The sequence below is a fragment of the Astatotilapia calliptera genome, chromosome 5, assembly GCF_900246225.1.
Source record: "Astatotilapia calliptera chromosome 5, fAstCal1.2, whole genome shotgun sequence".
Classification (NCBI taxonomy): Eukaryota; Metazoa; Chordata; class Actinopteri; order Cichliformes; family Cichlidae; genus Astatotilapia; species Astatotilapia calliptera.
Genome location: NC_039306.1, coordinates 25,718,419 through 25,734,753, shown reverse-complemented (window position 1 = coordinate 25,734,753; position 16,335 = coordinate 25,718,419). Strand labels below are relative to the sequence as shown.

At 41.4% G+C, this 16,335-nt stretch overlaps 1 protein-coding gene across 4 annotated transcripts in view; it reads right to left on the bottom strand.

The window, feature by feature from the left end:
• The window catches only part of plxna1b (plexin A1b), a 185,316-nt gene that overhangs the window by 18,876 nt on the left and 150,105 nt on the right, over nt 1-16,335 (bottom strand). For all 4 annotated transcript variants that reach the window (XM_026168467.1, XM_026168469.1, XM_026168468.1 and 1 more), the window contains exons 13-20: nt 15,396-15,547; nt 12,509-12,632; nt 12,247-12,383; nt 9,378-9,545; nt 6,493-6,586; nt 5,231-5,467; nt 3,309-3,452; nt 1,788-2,022 (exon numbers count right to left, since the gene is read on the bottom strand). In XM_026168467.1, coding sequence (XP_026024252.1) covers nt 1,788-2,022; nt 3,309-3,452; nt 5,231-5,467; nt 6,493-6,586; nt 9,378-9,545; nt 12,247-12,383; nt 12,509-12,632; nt 15,396-15,547 — 1,291 coding nt within the window. The remainder of the gene's footprint in view (nt 1-1,787; nt 2,023-3,308; nt 3,453-5,230; nt 5,468-6,492; nt 6,587-9,377; nt 9,546-12,246; nt 12,384-12,508; nt 12,633-15,395; nt 15,548-16,335) is intronic.

Here is a 16,335-nt window from a genome sequence, read left to right as displayed (position 1 = left end):
GAGGTCACCTTTCTCCCCCTTATGGTTACCTCCTCTTAACTACATCCTTCCATCTTTCTCTCATTTATCCGTTTAGTTTCCTTCTCCACCTCTCAGCATTATTCTACACAACTCTCTTTGCAAGCCTATAATGTTTTAGTTGATCTCCTGGCTAAGCCTTTCTTGATAGAAGGACTTTATTTCCATCATTCCTTATTCATCTCAAATAGTCCCTTCTCTCCATGTTGTCCTCTTATTTGTCCACCCAGCTCCGTCTGCCACTACATATTTATCTAGCATCCTCCATCTTCCCATCCAAGCACACACTCTCTCCATTTTGAAATTTGTTCTCCGATATTTCTTTTCTCTTCATTTTCCCACCCCTTGCATAATCTTCCTGTCCATTTCTTCTTCTTCTGCCTCCCATCTACTCCCATGACTTGTTTGCCATATTTATCTCCCTCACTCTCCTCCCACTCCAAATCTGCCCTCTTGTCTTCCAGACAGTACTGACAGAGAGGGACAGACGGGGTCAGGGCACATGGACTCACTTCTACACACTCCAGCCAATCACAGTATGACCTGCAATGTGAGTTTAGGTCTGTGTGATTGGAGGTAGTTGCAAAAGAGCAGGATGTAAAGATGCGAGCATCGGGTGAGATGAAGGAATAGCACGCAAAGGAAAAAAACAAACCACAAAATCATCCTCTGAACAGATGACTGACAGTTAAGACTCAAGGAAACTAATCAGATAATCCCAGGTTGTGGCCACAGTAAATCAATTATCATAAATCAGCATAAATAAAGCTATTGCGTACCAATCTTTTTTTTGTTTTTTTTCCTTTTTTACATTAAGACCTGGCTCCTACATGACCCACAATGCAACTTGGCCACATGTACTTTATCCAGATATTCAGGTGTGGTATTAAATCTCCCTTGACACTATAAAAATGCAACTGACCTCTGAATGAAAATTTATATTTTTATATTTAATAAAAGCACAACAAGTCAGTGGAATGAGTAACAATAAATTTATGACATACCTACTATATTTGACATTCACTAAAGAAATGCAACAAGTGAAGTGATCTCAAATTCAAACGCATTGCAATGATCAGAGTTATCAGTATTCCCCTTCCCTTTCTCCCCATCTGCTTTTCTCTCTCTCCTGCCAGACAAACCCACAACAGCATCAGCAGCTTCTCACTCAATCCATGCCGTCTCCAGCCAAATGAATATATGCTAATGTATTGGTGTGTAAGTTTCTCTCCATCTCTCCCCCCGGTTCAGCAGTTGCCAAACCACTCCTTCCTTACAATCTCACACTTCTGTGCCCTGTCTCTATCTAACCTCCATCTAGCCCTCCCCCTCTCAGTGTGGATGGTAGCGAGGCCAGCCAGGCAGCTCTCTCATGGGGTGGAGAGCCAACATCTGGTGGCTGGCTCAGATCAAAGTAGTCCTCTGGAAACACACCAATACCCAAGCTCGCGCATACACACACACACACACACACACGCACCGCTGCCACCTAACAGCGGAGGGACAGTTGGCAGTGAGAGTGAGGGGGAAATAGAGAGCGGGAGAGAGAAATGGATAGGACTACTGAATGGAAGTTGTTCAGCTTTTTAGGTAAGCTGCAGTGTGGGAGAGATTTGGGGGCATGGGAGTTATTTGTGAAGAAAGATGAGAGAAGTATGTGGGAAGAGAAATAGAAAGAAACAAGGAAATACCAACATAATAAAAGTGGGTTTTCTCGTTTTGAGTGGCTAGCATCACACCCCTGACACACAGGTTTTGTTTGGACTCACCTTCCTTGCACTCAAGGGCCACCCTAGACTCCAGGTTGTCCATCTGCAGCTGTAATCGCTTTAGAGTGCGGTCGGCATCCCGCGACTTCCTCTTATAAGCAATCAAAACCACAATGATAACCAGCAGGAGCAGTCCACCTCCTCCTCCAATACCAATGATGGCAGGCAGGGTGAGAAGGCTGTCTGAGTAGATCTGCAGTGTCCCTGGTGAGTATTCAAAGCCTCCAACACGCACCTACGAAATAGACACATTCAGAGGAGTATACTATTTTGCCTGGAGAGCAGGCGCATGAAAGACAGCACACACTTACTCAGAACAAAAGCAGATTGGTTGGGACAGTATGTGAAAGAGAGATGCTGCAAACTACTTTTCTTTTTATCAGCTAAGAAATAAATTAGCTGTGTTACAGGTTTGAGGAGCTATGTATGACTCTCGCACTGTGTAACTGAAACAATCACAAATGTATCCCACATGATGATTTTAGCCCTACGATACAATTAAAATGTATTTCAAATTTTATGTTGGCAAATCAAGTTGTGCTAAGTAAAGCCAAGGGCAGGCTAAAATCCCCCAAAACTCTTTACATGTCTGTCATATCTGTGCTTTGAGACAATTTTTTGGGAATGAGCAAAAGAACATATAGCTTTAGACACACACACACACACACACACACACACACACACACACACACACACACACACACACACACACACACACACACACACACACACACACACACACACACACACACACACACACACACCTTGCTGACAGAAAATGGGAATTTAAAAACCCAACAACATTTGGATAGGTTTCTTTTCCTCTTCTTTATCCTCCTTTTATTTCATCTTTAACTGGCTTAAGTCTATGAAATAGCAAATAGAGGAGGGTAAAAATAGACAGACCTATCACACCCACTAGGCATTTTTTGGTTTCTATTGAATATCAATACTATTGAAATCTGAAGGAGGATACCAGCCAAAACCAGACTGATCAAAAGCCTCTAAGACATAAATACAGTTGCAAATGCTGCCAGCGTATAAGAGAAGGGATACGTGTGTTCATCTGCTTGCAGCTATATGAATGGGTAAAGGAAATCTAGAGTAATTGAAGAGATTTAAGTCTGATGGGTGGGGAAGAAAGAATGAGATGAATGAATAAAAAGGCAGGAAGTGGATTGACATTAAAGAAGGGTGATGAATAGGCACAGTGGAAACAGCAGAGGGAACAGGGGCTGCAGCGGAAAATAGGAGAAATGTGAAAGCCAGATGCACCAGCAATGGAATGAATTACAAAAAAAACCCTAAATGAAGCAGGTTGATGAAATAACAGGTACTATTTAACACAGGATCAATATAACTTAGAGAGAGATGATGTTCAGGTTTTGTAAAGCCAAATCCTTAAACCTGAATGACACAGTGATCTGCTCAGATTGTGATAAGTCAGGGGTGGAAGAGAGAGACACAGCGCGCAAACGGAAAACATTACAGAAATGTAGATAGACCTGAAGTTTCACTCACAGTGACTTTGTGTTCTCCGGTCAGATTAGGCCATTCGCAGAGCAGCTGGCTCTCAGACAGGGTGAGAATGCAGGGCGTCTCCCCGATCAGCACTGTGTAGTTCAGCTTAGCATTTCCTGGGGCTGCAGGAATTAGGTTACGACCCTGGAAACAGACACACTTATGTTACTTACACACAGTCAAGTCTATGGTGGTTGATATAAACAGAGAAACTATACAAAAGCAACATAGTTGGAGCCATGACCACGGTAAAACAAACACTTGTCTCTGATTGGCTCCGAGGTATATGTCAACAGTTCATCCACTGCCCGATGTGCAAGGTGCTGTAAAATGTAGGTAACCATAGCAACAGCACTTCTGATGCTGCCAGATAATACCTCTCAGAGAAACCAACTAAAATCACGAGTTAAACTGTCTGCAAATATGACTATTACTGTGATTTTTGTGAGGTCCCAACCTGTTTTCCTTTAATCTAACACACTAACACTCGTGGTGTTTTTTCATTGATTCAGCTGAGGGCTTACATCACAGCGAGCTGTCGAAAGACTCAAAAAAAATGTGTTGGTTGCATTAAAAGTATTGAGTCCAGTAAATAAATCTCTGTTTGCTTCTGTGCCATCTTCACCTACCCTTCCTCATGCTCTCCATGCTTTCCAAAGAGGGAGAATTAATTGCTGGAAAGTTTTGATGGACTTCTAATTTGTCTGCAATTATTTAATAGGATGCCATTTCTTTGCAGCTTATTTCTGCAGCTTTTTTTTTCCTTTTTTAACCAGGAGCATGGCAAGGCAATCAGAGCATTTCATTATGGTGATATTTAAAGTTACAGAGGAGAGACTCATGAGTCTTAATTCTAAAACTCCACCCAGATTGGCTGAGAGAAAAAAGGTTTTAGTTTTCCATGAAATTGCGTGATAATTTCCTCCCTCGTTCCTGAAAGCCTTTGAAGTTCAAGGGGAGAGGTGACATGACAAAAGGCAGCATAAGTGGGAGGGGTAAATTCGCTCTGGATTCAAATGCGCGCTGCCTCTATGGCTTAGAGTAAACATGTCTATGAAGTCTCTCTTTAGAAGTTATCGTATAAAATCTGCGCAGGTGGCACAGCAATGCATGGGCCCACTTTATAAACATTATTTCCCTTTGCAACTGATTTTGAAAAGCAACTTAAAAGCAACTCTTTTTTTTTAAAAAATGTCTCTAAAACCCAATGGAGACAGCAGGTGGAGAAATCACATCTCTCGAAGCTGACACATGTAAAAGAACGACGTGTTGAAAGAAACGCGAGAAAAAGGCGAAAGGGAAGAGCCTATACAGAAATGTCTGGAGCAAATCACCTCAAATGCACATCAGTGTCTTATCAGCTGCACTGGAAGCTGACTGGGAGGCATCTGGTTATATTTTTTCAATATCTATTTGAGAGATTGATTTGTTAACACTGTTGACAATACTCGATATTACTAGCACACTGCTACATGTATCTGCCGTTACTGTTTTCTTGTATGTCAAGTGAATGCCAGCACTCAACTAACCTTTTATCCTCGAGTCCTGGGATATGGGCACATTAATCCCTCACCTTTAAAGGGTAACCTTTCGTAAAAAGCTTTAATACTAAATAATTACAAACTCAATTCATAACATATTTCTCCACCCATTCCAGGTAAACTATGTGAAAGAGGAGACACAGGCACAAAGAAAGTGATGCAAGAAGAGACCGATGAGGCTAAAACAAGATAGAAAACATTATTAGAATGACTCAAGAACAAAAAGAGGCATAAAGAAGACAAAGGGTTTAGTGGAAAAAAGAAAAAAAAAAGTCAAGAGCAAAGTCAAGAATAAAAAGACAAAGAATGTGATGGATGTAAAGTAAAGTCAGGCTGAACAAGGCCAAAACAGATCAATGCTAAGAGCACAAGGCAATTTACCTTGAGTATGAGTGGTGAGCTGGGCTTCAGCTCCAGCATGCCGGTGGGGCTCAGAGGTTCAAACACAGGGTCCGGGTGGTAGCTAAAAGTCTCGTTTACCACCAGCAAAGAGCGCACGTCATCCATGACAAAGCCAATCTCATCAGGACTGCTGCCCACATCCGAGAAGCCCTTGTCAGATCCAGCCACAGAGGGCGCCAGACACACCATTACGGTGTTGTTGAGGACCGTACAATTCTGGTAAGAGAACATAGAGTGGGGACAGGTGATGAATAAATTAGGAATGCAGGAGGAAAAAAGTAAAAGGAGAAAAGACCAAAGAAAATGAGAAGAAGTTCAGATTGAGAGGGTGATTTATTTCCTATTTAACAACCTTTCTACTTTGTTTAAAATGCCATTTTGGAATGAAATTAAAACAGGTAATTGTTTTAATCTTTGAATAAAACATATGTTAATTCAAGCGTAATCAATAATATTTATAAGAGCTAAAACACAGGTATATGGTGTGAGTGATTAAGTGTCTCAGTAATAACATAATGAGGAAGAGGCTGGTTTAATAACATCAGTGTTGTAATCAGTGTTGATATCATCTGGAAATTTGCCGCGGGGCACGACACTTAAATCAGTCACCGTAGAACAAATTAGACTGTAATGGCAGAGAATCTGGAGAGGTCAACCTGGAGCTGATAACACAATACAGCAAGAGAGACCTTTGCTGATAACGCAGCATGTCATAGCCATGCATTATGTGCCATATGACGCATACTGAAGCTGGAGGCAAGACATAAAGCACAACTGTTTTTATAGATCAATAGATGCATTAACCAAGAAAAATAAAAATGGTTGCAGAGAGGTGAGACAAGGGAACAACAATGGATATTTTTACTTTTAGCTAAGAGTGGGAGTGGGAAAAAGGTTAGCTAAGCCCCATGGTGCTAGGTGAAGAGAGGGGGATTTGCCAGAGCTACTTTATTGCTGGTTGACATTTCAAAGGTTAAACTGCTAAAAGGAAATTCAACATCAAAAACAAACAGAAAATGGGCCCTTGGCTGGTTGACCGATGGGTCAGGTGTGTGAGTCTGTGTCCCAGGAGTGTGTGTGCGCGCGTTATCACCTTTTTTTCATGGATAAGGAGAGGGAGCCAGCATCAAGACAGTGTGAATGAGAGACCTGCAGTCTATATGGGCTTTAGTCCACCTTACTTGTCCAATCAATGCATTTATAATGTGAAATAAAGTGTTTACAGGTGTGCAAGCACTCACATTTTCCGACTTGGCAGCTCCGTACTTGGCTCTCATTTTCGGCTCCTTGATGGTGGCCAGATTAGTTCCAGTAATGGTCAATTTGGTTCCTCCACTAAAAAAAAAAAAAGAAAAGAAAGATGAACATAAAGTTAATCAAGACAAAAGGAGAAAACAAACAACCAATAAAAATATAATACATTCTCTGTGGGAGCAAAGAGTGCCCTCCAGTTGGTGATTCGCCATTTGCCACATAGTCACTCCTGCTGTAGTCTTTCACTCACTTAATCATGGAGGCTGACTTTAAGGAAATGATTTCTCTGATGTTCAAAGTGTGTTTAAACAGCTACACAGGCTGCAGTAAAGAACAAGTAACTTTGTAGCATTACACATGAGAACCTGAAGCTTCTGGCCTCCCAATACCAGCCTGAGACCCAGGGGACGTTATCAGAGTGTACCGAAACTGCAAAGCGGTATGAGATATACATGGCAAAGCAACAGTGTCAGTGATCTGACATTTTCTGTAACCTTTACACCTGTGACCTATTCAGATCTATGTGACGCTGAATAGTAGAGACATAGCTAATACGGGTGTGGGGCCTATTCCCCTACAATGCCTTCTCGTCAGCCTCTGCTGGCCTGCGATGCTGAACTTTATCTGATGTGAGGTGTTCTGACAGGAGCTAAATAAGTTAGTATACAACTAGCATAGAAAGCTGGAGTAGAGAAGCAAAACACAGCTATTGTGTGTACACAAAGACACACGCATAAAAATACAAATCATATACTCAATCATATTTCACACATTTTGCAAAAGGCTAGGACTCAAAAAAAAGAAGTGCCACAGCACTGTTTAAGTGAAACTGTTGAACAGGAAGCAAGTGCAGGTATGGAGGTGAGGGCAGTCTCAGGGCCTGAAGTAACACTATCCCTCAGAGGGTGATGGGGCTTGAGGAGCTAGGAGGACGAGAAAACTGCCTGAGGCGAGAAAGTTTACCGCTTTTCAGAGACTTAAAGGTACTAAATGAGGCTGAACAGTGTCTGCTGTAAAAAGTGGGCAAAGTTATTTTTATGTTTTACAGTTAGTTTCACGTGTTGATGGAAGAACAGAAAATTCTGTTGTCGAGGTATAAGGCAACGCAAAAAAGTCCGTCTGCGGTAAGACTATTTCTATGAGGATCATCATTTCCATAGATATAGTGCAAACTACATGATGTACTGTGTACACTGTCCTACTCTGTGTAAACATCCTGTAGTGTCCTGCAACTGCTACAAAGCCATGTATGTGTGCGGTTAATCCAAGAAACTCCTCCTGAAAGAGTGAGAACAAAAAACTCTGTAGTCAAATTTGTGAGAATGAGCACTCTTTGCAAGAGCTCCAGGAAGAGGGTCACCAAAGGGGACACAGTGACAGCATAGCTTGATAAATAAAAAAATAAAAAAATGAAAAACACAAATGGCCCAGAGAAGCATGCGATTGCTACTCTGGGAGCATTGACTGAAACACCAAACACAAGCCGATTGTTAAGGTTATTTAGCCCCAAGGCTGACGACAGTGCCTTCTCCTATCCTCAACCTTTCATTCATTCCACTCCAAATTAGACTCCTTTTCCACTCACACCTGTTTCACATGATGAAAGATTTAGAAGTAAGAAGTGGAGTAAGAGCTGATACTTCAAAATAAATATCTGAGATATAAGATAATTTACTATGCCTTATCCTGAAAAGCTTTTTATGTGAACTGTCTGCACAAAGTACAGTTACTTTTGAAAAACAACTTAATACTGACAAATCTGAACGAAAGGCGAACATTATTTAACTTGCTGAGCATCTTGGAGCAACTGTGTTTAGATTATGAGATGCAATGTTTATTGGTTTTTCATTCAGGATTTACTTTTGAACATGTTTTCAGAGCTGTAAATGAACTTTTATTTAGTCATTTTAATTAAAGCAGCAGGAAAACACCTACCAAAACTTACACATGTGACAAAATAATTGGAACCACTACAGTACGTTTGAAGTAAATGAGAGAGTCAACAGTGTGAGTGTGTTTTGGTGTGTTTGCTGGCTTCATTTCTCAGCTGAGAAGTACGGGAGTTTCTAGGTCATGCTAGTAAGCCCATTAGCATGTGGACGCTTTTTTCCCCCCTCTCTCTCCACAACACAGCTTGTGTTTGAAGAGGAAATCTTCCTGTGGCTATGTAGACTCATTTCAGTAAGTCAAGTAATATTTACAGATACATCTCTGCTGCAGCTCATCAACTAGCAGCACTGCATCAGGAGTCTCCTTGACTGCTGTTCCTGCTCTCAAAGATTTGCTTTAGAAACATAAAGATAAACTGAATAAATAATATGTTTAGAAAAGTCAAACAAGTGTGACAACGGTGAGGGAATACGCTCTCCACAAAGTTCACATTTCAGAGTAGTTGAAAAAAAGCCAATAATTTGCTCTAGTCATCACCGGTGATTAATAATGTATTCATGCGTTTGTATTTGTTTTGTTCTGTAGCTCTAGGTTCATCAAGCAGAATTGCAGATAAAACACTGTATTGATATAAATTATAGATAAGGAAATCATCACATGATATGCTGATGCATTATACAGTGAATGTTTGATAGTTCGCCATATGAACGAGTGAGCAAAACATTAAAAATACAGTAACTCATGACAATACACCTCCATTTTCTAACAAGTGCTCTAAAATATTCAGTGTTTATCACCTTCAGGGTTGGAAGACACTATGTAAACAATGAGAATTAATTGATAACTCAAATATAAGACTGCATTGTCTTTGCTCTTCTATACAACACAGAAAAACAAAAACAAAAAGACAAACATGAATCCAAAATGTTCAACTATGTTGTCCTGGAAGCAGCACAGGGAAAAGCTCTGATTGGTTCCTTACCTGGCGATACTCCAGTCAGGCTCGATCTTCAGGATAGTAGGATCTTCTGTGTAGCTGAACTTGACCTCTGGGTTTCTCAGCTCAGCAGCATTTATGTCCACCATGACAGGTGTCTGGCCCGTGGCCTGGCCTGCTGGGGTTACACATACTATCTCCTTGGCGCTCCGCCTGAAAGTGAGGGAGATATAAGAGAAGACAAGAGAAAAGGAAGTCACATGCTAAGGTGTGTCTCATAGTGATTGAGTTAAAGATTAATACTAATAGTTCCTGGAAACAATGAGTTTTTAGGCACCCCAAACAGAAAAACACAATTACACAGGAAGGAAACTCTTGTTCATCCTTTTAATTACTTGTAACACAGACACGGCGGTGACTGTCATACATCCACAAGGCCAACATCTTTCAGTCTGTCCAGCCCTGGTTTCGTCAGCCTGAATCATACACTGTTGTACTTCAAAGCCCTCACACTCTCCCTCTCTCTGTCCGTCTCTCCTTCCCTCCTTTGCTTTCTCTGGCTAACAGATCTGAAGTGGCAGATCAGGCTGGTTGTCTCTCTGTGTGATGTAACTCCCTCCCTTGCAGACAGCCAGCCAGCTGTGACCTGCTGTGAAACTTTGCGCTGCTGCCAGAAACTTTGTGCTCCACTCCACTGGCTCATTCCACTTTCCCCTCCCCATCGAGGGAAGACACTGCTGGAAGAGAAGCGGTGGGGATGGCAACCTATGTGGGCATACCTGTGTACGTGCACAGTGTGTTGATCAAGTGTACTGTGTAGAGGGTTTGTGAATTTCCATATAAATGCTGTTCACAGGCAGAAGATTAACACTTACTCGGGGTGTAAGTATGCTTTTTGTGTCAGTCGACGTCTGCCAACGCCCTACAAAGCACTCAAAGAATGTGCAAAAGGTTGCGCGTATGAGTGGTGCAGACACGGAGGCAGGTGGGACAGTATGAAATTTTGAACATGAGAAGAGCAAGCTGATCTGTACACAGATCCTCCCCCACTATCCGCTGTGGAAATAAAATCCACATAAAACAGAAGATGGAGAAGATGAAAGAACAAAAATCCATTTTTGCGTCTTTACTGGGATTTCGGGTGGGGTTTGGCAACTGAACAAGAACGGACATATTGGGAGTCTTTGTCCCAGGAGGAAATTTTATTTTATTTCCTTTTACAGGGTCCTCAGAGGGAAATGCTGCTGAAGAGGGGATGAAGACAGACGGGAAAAACTGAAGGACGAATGGAAAAAAGAAAAAAGAAAAAAAAAGGTTTTTCACATTCCACTAGTGCTGTGTTTCCATGGAAACAGTTTTCACAACGCTGTCACTGTCAAGAGTGCCAGTGGTGCCGCGTACGTATTTTTGACAAGGTTGCGGCCACACAAAAGAAGCCAGAAGGGGACACAGAAAGGAAAAAGGAAAGAAAAGGGGTTGCACAGGGAGATAAGAGGATGAGTGACTCGGGGTAAATAGGTTTTGATTAAAGCAGAGGCCCCACTGAATACAAAGACACATTAAAGAGATAGACTCAACCAGTTCATTACTTTGGCCATAAAGGTTATTGCTGCTCAGTGAATGAAAGGCCAAGACTATTATGTTCACCTTTCTCGGGATGTGCTACAGAGCTTTAAATTGGCCTCTACTTTTGCTTTTGATATGATATAAAAAGAACTTGATGGGTCCAAGCTTATTAGTTTAACCTGTCACTTGTTGCCTAAGAGAACGGAACCACTACAATAAAAAAATACCACTCTAAAGCAAAGAAACAAGAAAAGTGGAAACAAGGAGTATTCCTATACCACTTCCTATCTGACAAACATAACCTCCATAAGGAAGCTTCCATCAGATAAACCTTTTCAGTATATATGCGATTGTTTTAGGGAACTAACAATCTTTTCTGTGATGTTTTCTTGTGCCATCTGCCAGACACCATACATGATTGGATTTAGTTCAGAGCCCAGTTTTTTGTGAGTCTGCCAGCAAGAGACTCAAAGAAACAATGGAGTTCTTGGCTAGGGGAATTAGAGTCATATCAAATTGGATCAATGTCTCCTCTCCTTGAAATCCAAACACAACCTCTTGCAGACTGAGTGACAAGTGAAGATAGCAGAGAAAGATCATTCCAAAAACTAAAAAGGTGGGAGAAAAATTACATATTTCAAACATCGGTTCAAAGCAGCAAAATGTAAGTTACCAATTACCAGCAACACCATATCATTCCTTTTAAATTATAGTCATATCTTTGAGAAAATGTGGGCCATGCACTTAAGCCATCCACAGCAGAAGTGAACAACGATATCGGCTTCACTGGGAAAGGCTACACTGTCATCCTGCTGGGAATTACAGCACTGCAGGTCATCCTGTTACTCGCTGCTTTTGCTAGTCCTGCACAAATCGAAGGCACTGACCAGGGAAGAATGTCATACATTAAAAACAGGGAATAACTACAATTACTAAACGCAGCAAACGGTGGGAAAAGTTGGCAAAAAACAGTAGCAGATGTAGGCAAAATATTCTGCATTACATGGCTATTATTTGTCTAAAGAGCAGAAATAAAACAGCTACACTTTAACCCAGTAAATCAGTAGTAAATCTGCAAACATTTGTTACAACATCTTGAAACGGTAAGGCCAAATGGTTCCTCTTCACTGTTTGGAGAGCTTTAATCAACATGGTCCCCTGCCTCCACAGCAGCACAACACAAATTTAAACTGTCATTTTCTTAGAAAAATCAGCCTCTATAAAAACCTTACATAAACAAGAGTTCTGTGACTTTGTTGTAAACTGCCCCCCCAAAAAATCTTCAGGTTGAAACACTTGAACTAAAAGAACATACTGTAGATACTCCAAGCACTCTGGATTAACTCACCTCTCGAAACGGCAGGGGTGAAGTCCAATCTTCACAGACACAGCGCTGCCCGCGTTGAGATGACTGCCATCAATAGTGATCCTTGTTCCTCCAGATAGCGGCCCGGTGGAAGGATGGACTCGTGAAAAATATGGGGACTAAAGAGGGACACAGACAGAGGCCGAGCAAGTTAAGCATCACTTATCGACTGGACTGTGGCTGCCAAATACATGTGTTACAATCATCCAAAAACACAGTTGTAATATACATCAACAACATTTACCACAAAAGTGAAGGCCTTGCTTGAGACTGTTTTGTAGTCGGGGTGACTACAGTCTCTGACACACACTTCCACCTGAGCCTCCTGCACTCTGTAACCTGTTGCATCATTTAGCCGACACACAATCCTGAAAACAAGAGGAAAAAAAGTTTATCACTATGTAAACGAGTGAATGTTTTCAGTTTCAGTGTTTGCTTAATAGTGTGACAACTTGGTCAAAAAAAAGGGACAGAAAAAAATGAGGAATACTTCTTTTCTGCTCTGTCTAATCAGAAAAGCATTCAGATATTTATGAGTGAAGTGTTTCATTAGTTTCCATCTTATTCATAAAAAATAACAAAAACAGACTAAATGTTCTATTAGAGATAATGTGAACTGCTACGAAACTAAAGGCTTTTCTGTGTGTGTTCATGCATTAGCGTGTATTGTAGAACCATAAGCTGCGCACTTGGCCTTGGGCGCTGGCTAGCCAAATGAAAATCCACAGGAGAAATGATTGAACATGGAGAGGAATGGTGGTGTAGCCCACAGGGAGAACACACACACACACACTCATTTCATGTTTCACCCACTGGAGACATAGTTGAATGTTAATTAGCTAGAGCGCACGAATGAGACAGAGAGAAAGCACGAGAGCGCAAAGGAAGGAGGGAGTCAGAGAAGAAAGGAGAAAGAAAGAAGTAAGAAAGAGCTTGATTAATTGAACAAGCTCATATCCTACACATCACCTCAGCTTCCCCTCCCTGCGATGAGTTATTAAGTCTCCTGCTTCCATCCACCCTGCAGGTGGCCATGGCAACTGCATCGCGGCCGCAACAATGAATTTCACATTGCGATGCTGTGCGTTTCCATTGTTTTTACTTTCCCTTTCATTTATTCGCTGTCCTCCTGCTATGACAGAGGCCATGATTAAAATGCTGGACAAATCTCAGTTAGGAATGCAGCTCCGCTTGCATCATTATTGCCCAGATGACAGGTGGCTACACTGAGCTGGTATTACGTGGTTAGAAAGTACATTAGCTAAGATGACAACAACATAAATTATGCCTCACTCAATCAAATAACTTTGGTGGAATGTAGAATGTTAAAAAATTAAACATATGTCAAATTGTCACATAGTAACTACTAATAAGGCAATAAAAAGAGGGAGCTTAGGTTCTGTTTTTCTTCACTGCTGGCAATGATTTACTTTTCTCAAAGTGAAGTTAAACCATGTAGTGAATATTTGATGACTTAGGTGGGAAAAGGCCACACTTCCTTGCAATCCAATTCTTTCCAATCATAGAAACTGATGTAGAAGAGGTGGCAGAAGCAGAAAGCCAGAGTGAGAACAAGGTGTCTACGTTTTGCCCAACAGTCATTGCACATCCTCTTGTCTTTCGCAGCTGACCTTTGACCTGTGCCGTCTATGCTGTGACCCCGTCTTGTTTTCTGTGCTATGGCTCTGATGGGGTCACAGGAATGACGAGTGCAAACGGGACACTAATGGCACCGTATGGCTAACATCACTTTTAATTAGCATGACAGCCTAACTGCTAACCGCGCCCTCCTCTTCCTGCGGGTGCTATGGCAACAGGCCAAAAGCAGCATTATTGAGCTGGCCGGGTTAAACGTCACCATCTTGACGTTTGGATGTGATCACTTGGAGAAAATGAACATGTTTGGAGAAAAAAAAAGTTAGGCTACAGCACGGCCTCGTGATAGAAGTGAATGTAAAACTGCTCCGCTCTGTCTGAACAAAACAACACACGAGTTTATAAATTATAAATCAAGACTGACATGTCACTACGCTACTCTAAACCCACTAGTGAGTGTGGAACAGCATTCTGTTTTCCTGACTGTCAAACCATCAAAGTCAGATTTCTTCTGGTTTCTTCTTAGCGAGGGTGGCAGAAAGAAAACCAAGTCTGCTGGGACTGTGCTGCAAAACTCAGCAAATGGGGCATTTGTGTACAATGACAGCAACATGGTTGGAAATAGAATATTGAGGACGCCTCCAACTGTGACGAGCTTCACCAATTCTTTCCTCATCAGAAAATGTATCTTGTCTGCTTAGATGAATACAACATAAAAGAGAAAGTGGGACTCATCTTGTAATTTCATTGCCCCAGTATTTGGAGGAGCTATAATGGGGCACTGCCAGTGTGCCAGTGCCCCAGATTTCTTCTTATTCTGAATGTAATTTAATTAATGATTCACATGATATCGTTTACACGTGAAATAAAGAACATTTTTTCAAAGAGGCACCCTGTTAACAGTTAAAACAAAGAGCTCAGTCATAAACTGAACATGACTGTTATACATTACTCTGAGTTCTACTCAGGATATACAACTGCAGCTATTAAATGGGAGTTAAATTACATCTGTGCAATCTGCTGTACTTCACCATTTCCCAGAAAACAGTAAACATAGCTTAGAGTGTTCACATGACAACCTTTCATGAAGAATAGCTTTCAGTAGATGTATATTGCACACTTTTGATAATATTAAATCCACTTATATCTAAAAATGGGTCAAATTAATCCTAATGAGGCGAGTTATATGAGGTATTTCAATGCTGCTTGACCTGACCTGAGCATTAGTTGAGTTGAACAGGTTTTATTCAAGTTGCTGTCAGAGTTACTCGGACTGAACATGTACAGAAAGTAGCAGCACCATGCACAGCTTGAGGCTATTTGTGAGGAATTGGTTTTGTCTGTTAGTGGAAAACAGCATTTAACCTTTGAAGGTTTTATGAAACAAAGGTCTGAGAGAGTCACAGCGTTGTGCTTAGCACTCAGTGTCACAACAATAGGGGACAAGACAAAAAAGAAAGCAATGAGTTTTAGAAAGAGTGAGGTTTAAAATCAGTGGGTGTAACAGGGTGAAGAAAGAGACAATGCCAACGTACTGCTCAGCGCTAATGTATTCGTCCTCCTGAGGGTTGCACGCCACTTTGCCGATACGGACTCCATTCTGGATGTCTTTGAACTGTAGACCCAGGTTCTCACCAGTGATGGTCAGCATGGTTCCTCCCTGTCTGGGCCCAGTCTCAGGATACAACTGGGTGGTAGACCAAAGAAAGGAGGACATAAGTGAAGCAGAACAACACATGTGGCGTATATTGTGTTTAAGCATGAATGGCAGTTTACTTAGGTCATTATGGTCATGTTTCATTCTGCATGAATTACATTCTTGCTACCTCATTAAGCACGATGAAAAATGACCTTGAATCCATTAACTCCACCTCAATTCAGTCAAACATTCACAACTTGCCAACTCGCACACTTAACCTGGACCTACCCATCAAACCCTCACTTACGTCCCTCTTTTAATGTTGTGAAGATTTATAGGCTGAATACAATTAGAACACATAGTGACCCCTGGTTTCTGCTTTTTTTTCCCTAGAGGTCTGTGACAGGTGTACGGAGGTGCTAATGGCTACCCGAGGCTAGCCTAGTCGCTAATCATGGCTCTATTCATTCAGCCCCAATGCAGACAATGGTAATCAGTCTTTACTAGTATAATTAGGGCTAAAGCTAATTGGATTAGAACACGGCGGGGCAGTGGGGTCATTTGTTGCAACAGGGAGGGGGGTTATTGGGGGAGACATTAGTGGTTGGATGTCATGGAGTGGGGGTGTAAGTTGCCACACACAAAAAAATGTATAAAAAAAAAAAAAAAAAAAAAGATTGATTATGAATCCTGCTTCTTTTTTTTAACACAGAAATCTTTTGCTTGGTGTAGAAAAAAGTTGCTGTGTGGCACACAAAGCTCTACAAAGACACAGACAAACATGTCAACATTGAAACAAAGGGGTAAAACAGTGACCAGTCTCCCATATGTTTTAT